This window comes from Asparagus officinalis, chromosome 5 (assembly GCF_001876935.1).
Source record: "Asparagus officinalis chromosome 5, Aspof.V1, whole genome shotgun sequence".
NCBI lineage: Eukaryota > Viridiplantae > Streptophyta > Magnoliopsida > Asparagales > Asparagaceae > Asparagus > Asparagus officinalis.
Window position 1 is genome coordinate 4,398,491 of NC_033798.1, and position 8,056 is coordinate 4,406,546.

Consider the following 8,056-nt stretch of genomic DNA (forward strand, 5'->3'; position numbering starts at 1 on the left):
AAAGTTCATGTAGATTATTTGTACTAATTAAAAACTTAGTGAGGATAAGAAAAGTTTGAAGGACATGTATAAGTTCATCTCACTAAAAACATCAGAACAATTTGGTCATTTTACATAAAGTTTAAATTGTAATTTCAAAGAAGATATGTTTCATTATTTTCCTTTCCCTTTCTTTTTCTGGAATATTCCAAAGCATGACGTGTCATAGAATTAAAGCTCACTAATTAAATATCATAACCAATATATATATAGAGAACGATAAGCTTATTTCTTTTAAAAAACTTTATTAGATAAAGTAAACACGATACAAACAAAATACTGAAATTTGACTATATTTTATGCAAATGCTATCAAAAGTTAAAATATTCTATATACTTAGCTTAAAAATAACTAAATTTATAATTTGAAGATAAACTATGAAAAGTCTACTGCTCAACATTATCTAAAGTGCTTCCAGGATGTTTTCTTTGGGAAATCATCCACAAAATTGTGATATACATTATTTCTTTTTTTGAAAATTTTATTGATATTGTCTCACGTGCATTTGCACGTGCTATAGCACTAGTGTGGTGAAATTAACCTTAGTTGTCTCTTGAGGAGTAATTCTACAAAATTGCTTTGACACGTTATTCCTTTCTTCATTAGGCATGAGATTTGTTGATAAAGTAGCCTCTACATGAAAAAAGGAAACAAAAATCTTTATATCTAGATTCCTTTTTGTTTGTACTTTTGTTTGTGAATTTTGACTTTTCTTGACACTAATCTTTCAACAAATGCAAAACATTTTTTCTTATCATTAGGAAGACGATACCCACCAAAATTAACATTTAAAAAAAAATTAACGTCACTGATCATGATGGATACAAAAATGAGCTATAATAATGTCTATAAATGTCTTATTACATCGTATCTATTCCTCTATACTTAAAGGAGAATCCAAAGAATTATTGTTTATACTATAGTAAAAGATACAATAAATATTGTAGCATAAACATTAAATCAAATTTGGTCCTCTCACTCATCTGGACTCGAAGTTACTATTTATGCTACAGTGATTTACTTTACCATAAATAGTAAGTCAAATCTGCTCCTCCATACTTAAAGTTACAGTTCATGCTACAATATTGTTGTATCATAAATAGTAAAACAAATCAAATGTATTAACACTTGGATTATTCTTTAAGTATAAAGGAGTAGATATGATTTCTAAATCAAATGTATTAAAACTTGGATAATTTTTTAAGTATAGAGGAGTAGATATGATTTCTAATTTTAAGTATACAATAATTAAATCAAATGTATTAAAACTTAGAAGAAGACAAGTTCAAAATGCAGTGCTTAAAAAACTGGGGGGTCTTGCTTTGCACGGGGCGCAGATTAGTTTTGGACAAAACTAAGACACAAACTAATCATTCACACTAAGCAATGAGTGAAAATTAATGGATAATTAGACGACTCATAAGATTAACCACCAACAATTATATGTTATTATTTTCTAAAGAAGAGGGAATGTGCTTGTCATATATAAAAAATCATAAAATTGTAACATGGGTTTTTAAAATATACGCAAAGTAATCCTAAGTGTTTCCTATTTATAACTAACTTTTTTTATAGACTACTATCTATAAGTAACTCATCAAAGGTTTGTTGGAAATTAATTTATTGATCATTGTTCTTTTGGATCCGATTTGTTGTCGGGTTAAGCCTCGAAGACCGGCCTGGTAACCTGAAGTTGCTAGGATGCGCCCTTGGACCAGGATAAAGGAAAAGCGGTTGACAAGAGGGCAGGCCAGGCGGAATGTGCTGGCTCAATGGGGTCGGAATAATCCACCCAACCAACAAAAGCCCATGTGATGAGCGGGCCCAACAAGAGGAAGAGGTTGAACTGTTGAAGACGTTTATCTCAAAGGGGATATATTTCAATAAAAAAAAATCGTAATATTTTGAGGGATTTTACACATAACCCTCTTGAACTTTTTTCATCCCATAAACCCCTCTAAATTTTGGGGTGTTTTAACAAAACCATTTAAAGTTAAGAACTTTCACAACGGGCCACCTATATGTAATTGACGCGTACGAAAAAAAGGAGAACTCCCAACTTTTCGTTTTCCATTTAGGGGGTGTTTGGTTCAATTTCTACAAATTATAGGAAATGTTTTCCATCCAAAATATAGTTTCCTTGTATTTCTTAAAAAATTATAGGAAAACTTTTGAGAAGTAAAAAAGTACCAATTATTTTTTTTTTACTTTGCTTGTTTGGTTCAAAACAATAAAATGGCTCATAACTTTATAGAAAATAGTAAAATTTCCTATAATTTGTAGAAATTGAACCAAACACCCCCTAAATTTATAGAAAAGTGTCAATGTGATGACAGATTTCTAGATGATTTCCGTCCATTTTGAGAGAAAATTAATTTCTATAAATTTTGGTACTTTTTTGTACTTTACAGAAAATATTTCTGTAAATTTTTTTGAACCAAACACAATTTACGTAAATCTACAAAAAAAATTTAATTACAGAATTACCATTGTCAGACATTTTAAGAAAACTTTTCTATAAAATTGTGCAACCAAACACCCCCTCTTACATACAAAGCGAACCGCCTCTCCCGATTAAGATTTTTCTCTCAAGGACATTTATTATTTATTTGCCAATTATCAGTGGGGTCCTGTTGGAAAAAAGTTTACAACTTGGGGGGTTTTGTACGACACTCCAAAATACAATGGGTCTCGTGGGATTAAAAAGGCATGCACAAAACCCCACAAGTACAGAGGGGTCTTCAGAAATTAGCCCTCTTTAATTCTATTTCTGACAATTTACAAGCATACAGTTGGAGGGTGACATACATTTCAAGAGAATTGATGAATCAGCCAAGACAAGTTCAATTCTGAAACATAAGATACCTGAAATTGTAGGTTGAACACCGCTTTCTTAATAAAATTTTTAGGGTATATATATATATATATATAATTCCCAAAATTGTAGTCATGAGTCAGTCAAACAGGTACTCCATGGATGTCATCCGAATATGAGCTAGTAAAATCATATATATTTACATATATATAGTATAAATAAGCAATAAGACTTCATCTGCATTTCAAAGCATATGAGTGCTGTGCTCACATGACCAGTGCACGCAGAACTGTTCACATAAGAAGAGAAATATTCTCTTCAAATATATTACCAAACGCTCATATTTTACAATAAAACTTACATTTTTTGGTCGAGTTCTGACAACGAGGATCTGATACCGCGACAATATCCTATTCACACCGTGTCATGATGATCCAGTAGACTACAGAAGAAGCTATCGGAAAGAGAATCCTTAGCAGAGTCATATAAATTGAGGCGCTTCTTAAGGGATCGGAGTTCCCTTTCATCATTTGTAGTTCGTTTCTAGAAAACAAAACTTCAGACAGTTTAGTGCATCTTAAAAGAGTTAAAAAGAAAGCGCCTGAATTATTTGAGCCAGATGAACTTACGAAGGATTTCTTCGTCAACAAAATGTCCACCAAATATATTAGCCATAGGACATTTGTCCTCGGAAAACTGCATGGTCGTATATACTCAGATCAGCTTAAAGACAACATAATCAGGTTCACAAATAATAGTAGATGAAGAGTTAGTTTCAGTTACAATTACAATTTTTTTTAAAAAGATACAATCGCGATACTGTCTCTAATCTCAATATTACCAACCAAAGTGGATGTTGATCAAGAGAGGCTGTTTTAAGGTATTATTACCATTATTACGAATATTATCAACTTACATAGACAAAGCAACCTTGAGAAAAGTCTAATATTTCCTCGATCAATGGTACCTTTCCAACATGTAATTGCATGTAAACTATGCATTTTGTAAAAGCACTGATCTGTTACAAAAAGATGAATTTTACCTGTCTTCCCAGCAATCTTCTGTAACTTCTTTCATTTTGCGGTATGTTTCTGACTGTAACAAAGTATAAAAGAGATCATGAATAGAACTTAAAGTTCAATTACAATAACGGAATTCGCATTAATCACACCAAACCTGTTTGTCTCGTTTAGGACCCTCGAACAGTGAAGGGTCAGCAGATAAGTCAAGGAAGAGTATAGCTTCCCCTGTTAAGATCATTAAAAATAAACATATGTTCACTGAAAATTTTACAAGCAAGTACCAAAGTAATGACCAAGTTAAAATACTACAAGAGAAAGACAAGAAATAATGAAGACGGATCTTTGTCCCAACTCTTCATAATTCTAGGCCATGCAGATATAGCGAAAGGTAAGGGGGTAAGCATTAAGATTAAGCCGAAGAGGAAATTTCTCCTAAAGTGTCATATTTTGCTAAGGAAGATCTGTAGTTAAGAGAGGCATGGTGAATGGATGGTAGTATTCTGAAAGTTATGTAGCCTGTGTACATGCTTTGGCTTATGATAGAATTGAAATGGTATTTTCCAACCTGCCATTCTTTCCATCCAATTCCAAAACATAACACCAAGTCACCTTTGTGCTAGCATACATGACATGTGAACTTGAAGTACATTACCAACACCATAAGATGATACCTACAAAAGATTAACTAACGAGGATTGAAAAGAATAAATGCAAGAAAACGGTGTTGACTGTTCAAATGGGCATCTATCAGTGCTCAAAGTGCAAAGAGAGATGACCGTAACTGTACTGTATTGGATGATTGCAACAAACTGAATTTGTCTCTAACAAATGTTGCTAAACTGGACCCTGACTGTCCCAGTGGGGTAAAGCAAACACTACAGATTAATTATGCAGAAAACTTTACGAGATAAGTAATGAAGTCAGATTTAGGTTACTGGTTACAAGCTATGTAGCACGGACACGGATCCGACACGGTCATCCGACACGTCGACACGAGGCAAATCCTAAAAAATACATAGGATACGTGTGTTCGACACGTGTGTCCGACACGGACACGACACGACACGACTTCATATTATGCGTGTCCGTGCTTCATAGGTTACAAGGATATGAAAAGAACTTGTAAGATTAGTTATGGTAGAATCAGAAGAAGAAAATAACTAATAGAATTGTCCATAACTCCATATATACCGAGTCATCTAACAGTGATAAAGGATTGCAAATACCTTGAGAACACAGAGAATTGAACCACAAAGTACCAGATTTGACAAAGCATGTCTAAATTTCCCGTTTGAAGCTCAGTACAGCTTGAAAATTTTTGACAGGGAAACTTACCAGTGTTGATTCGGGAAAGGGTAAAGTCAATAATTGATATTGTTACTCCAAATGTCTTGACTGTCATTTTCTTTCCTTCAAGGGTGAAATCCACCGTTGTGGTTTCTTTCCTACTTAAAAGAATATTTCCCCTGCATTGGTTATTTAATACTTATTACCAAAATCTAAACAAAAAAGGAAGCCGATAGATTCACTTTGCATCATGTAAAATCTAACGAGATAATTAGAAGGCAGTATTAGACCAGTGCAAGTCTCGGTGTTCAAACTCGCATGCAGCTTCAGCGATAGCTAAAGCAGCAGTAACCTGCATCAAAAAAAGATGAAACCTGGGAAAAATCTGAAAGCCATTTGTTCATAAATGCTAAGAAGGAAAATTTCAATTTACCTGTGCCAATAAGCTTCGAGCCTCATCAAAATTTAAAAGAACAAAACTTTCAAGATCTTTGCCACCATCAGCAAGAACAAACACAATATAGCACTGAAAAAAAAGTCATTGTTATCAAAAGAGAAAAATAAAATTCTATTTATAATAGCTAAAATAGACATCTAAAATAGTATATGAAAACCTGATCCTCAGGAAACTCCTTAGGATGATCATTTTCAGAACCGTGTTTTGCATCCCAATCCTCCCATGCACTGATAAGGTCAGCATCATAGTCGCCTTGGCATACACGGAAGCTGAAAGTACCAAGTAATATTACTACTATTACAAAGACAAGAATATCAACTGATGGGACATAGATTTGCTACATAAATGAACCACAAGCGCAGAGTTTTGCATCACATACTCCTTTGTTTCTATAAACCCTGTGCACAAATTCTTTGCATGAGCTCCTTTTTTTTCTCTTAAACTATTTAGTGTCAGGGAAAGCAAAACTTCCTCAAGCACTTCGTCAGCTTTCTGTATCAGAAAACATATGGATTAATGATGAAAATCTTCAGAGGGGCTTCTAATGGGACATACATAGGTTTCCATAGGATATACAAACCTTTTGTACTTCTCCATTGACTAGTAAGTCCCCATCAATAGGGACTACCTTGCATACAGTTTCACCTGCTCTGAAGGCTTCTCCATATGTTCCTTCACCAAGTTTCATTATGGTAGTTGGGTCACTGTTTTAAAAATCAAGCTAATGTATAAGGTTCTCTCTTTTAGAAATCAAGAGAAAATAATGAATTTCGACATTCAGTAGAGAAACATCCATGATCCGACTAAGACACTTAAAAAAAACCAAATACCAACTTACTTTAAAAGTTAAATCTCACAAAAAAAATGTGCATAAAAAAGTTCAAAGGTGTTGATGATAGAACTATAATCAGAAATTTTGGTTACAAACTGAACTACTGGTGCAGGAAAGTATAGATAACAGAGGGTGCCAAGTTGACAGGTAGGATAATACGTCAATTGCTAAAAGTGACCTGCAGTTGAAGATATTCATGGTATACATATCATCAAATTGAAGATCATAGGGTTACAACTATCAATGGCAAAGTCATAGCAGAATTGTCAGGTTTCACTGCAAATAATGAAGAGAAGTTCCTAAAATAACTGAAAAATGTGTATGATCTTAGAAATAATGAACGAATAGCATGTTGTTAATTTGTTACCCAAATCATGTAAAAAACAGTAGCACCAACCAATATGTGGAGAAGACTTCAGAAAGCTTTACAGGAGCTGACTGCCTGCAAACCATTAGAAGTTGTGTGAAAGCACTGAGGCATTCACTACCAAACGACTTTGGGCGCAAATCCAACGATTCCTTTCTGATAGCTCCATCTACTTCTTTACCCACATCCTCTTCTTTCCAAGCATCTACCTCTCCGCAGACATCATCCTCTTCTTTTATTCGAAGTGAATCAAAAGAGGAAAGGATGCAGTTTTCATTCAGATCCCCAGCCGAACTATGATCTCTGGCCATTGAAGCACTGCTCCTTTGATAAGATTTAAGGCTGGTGAGCTTCAACCTTGAAGTCCTGTCTGGAGTTTTTTCAATCAAACTAGAGGAACCACAAGAGCAACTGTCTGCCGAAGGAATTATTGGTGTCTCCAAAATTTTAAACAGCTGCTGTGAGGGTCTACTGTATGCAACCTTTGAAATTCTCCACCGCTCTAAAATGGCAGGCAGATCATGAATAACATAATCATGTTTCCTGCCCATTGCCCAAGTGGAAAAGTTATTGGGGGAAGGACTCTCCTCTATGAGCTCAAAGGAGTCGACTTCTGCAAAGTAATCTTTCTCCTTTCTAAAATCGGGAGGTTGCTGTCCAGCTTTCTTCTGTAATTTGACCAAGGATGCAAAATACCCTTCAGGTTAGATAATTAGTGGAACTTCGTATAAAGGATAGAAGAAATGCTTTGGATTCGTTACCTGTTTCAGTTTCTTCTGGGCTCCTTTTTGCTTAAGCTGAGGCCTAACATCATATCCTGGTCCAACAACAATACTTTCCCTTCCTCTGGAAATTGGAGCGGTAAAATGTTTGTTTCAGAGTATCTCAACGATTTATCATAAAATTAAGGAATTATATTTCTGTACGTGGACTCCAGATAATGAAAACAGTTAAACCCAAAAAAGATGAGTGTAGTCTAGAAAAAGCACCTATTAGAAAGTCAAAAGTTAGATGTAGCAAAGAGTAAACATAAAGCTGTATATTTCGATGGTAATGGCCAGTAGTGAAGGAGAATTTCCTACAAGGCACAATAACTTTCAGATTTGATTCAAATGAAACCTAAACGGTATGAATTACTGTACAATCTGAAGCATTGAGTTCAAACTCAGTAAAGTGGAACAAAATTCACCATATGAAACAAACAATTTAAAATCTGATTCGAGGTTAACGACCTGGA

The 8,056-nt window shown here is 34.4% G+C and overlaps 1 protein-coding gene across 1 annotated transcript in view; it reads right to left on the reverse strand.

The window, feature by feature from the left end:
* Window positions 3,022-8,056, reverse strand: part of LOC109842978 (serine/threonine-protein kinase haspin homolog) — a 5,997-nt gene continuing 962 nt past the window's right edge. Inside the window, exons 4-15 of the mRNA XM_020411897.1 lie at window positions 7,581-7,665; window positions 6,850-7,487; window positions 6,201-6,324; window positions 6,000-6,112; window positions 5,778-5,889; window positions 5,597-5,689; window positions 5,454-5,515; window positions 5,212-5,342; window positions 4,031-4,101; window positions 3,897-3,949; window positions 3,484-3,550; window positions 3,022-3,397 (exon numbers count right to left, since the gene is read on the reverse strand). Of these exons, the coding sequence (XP_020267486.1) occupies window positions 3,269-3,397; window positions 3,484-3,550; window positions 3,897-3,949; window positions 4,031-4,101; window positions 5,212-5,342; window positions 5,454-5,515; window positions 5,597-5,689; window positions 5,778-5,889; window positions 6,000-6,112; window positions 6,201-6,324; window positions 6,850-7,487; window positions 7,581-7,665 (1,678 nt within the window). The 3' untranslated portion in view covers window positions 3,022-3,268. The remainder of the gene's footprint in view (window positions 3,398-3,483; window positions 3,551-3,896; window positions 3,950-4,030; window positions 4,102-5,211; window positions 5,343-5,453; window positions 5,516-5,596; window positions 5,690-5,777; window positions 5,890-5,999; window positions 6,113-6,200; window positions 6,325-6,849; window positions 7,488-7,580; window positions 7,666-8,056) is intronic.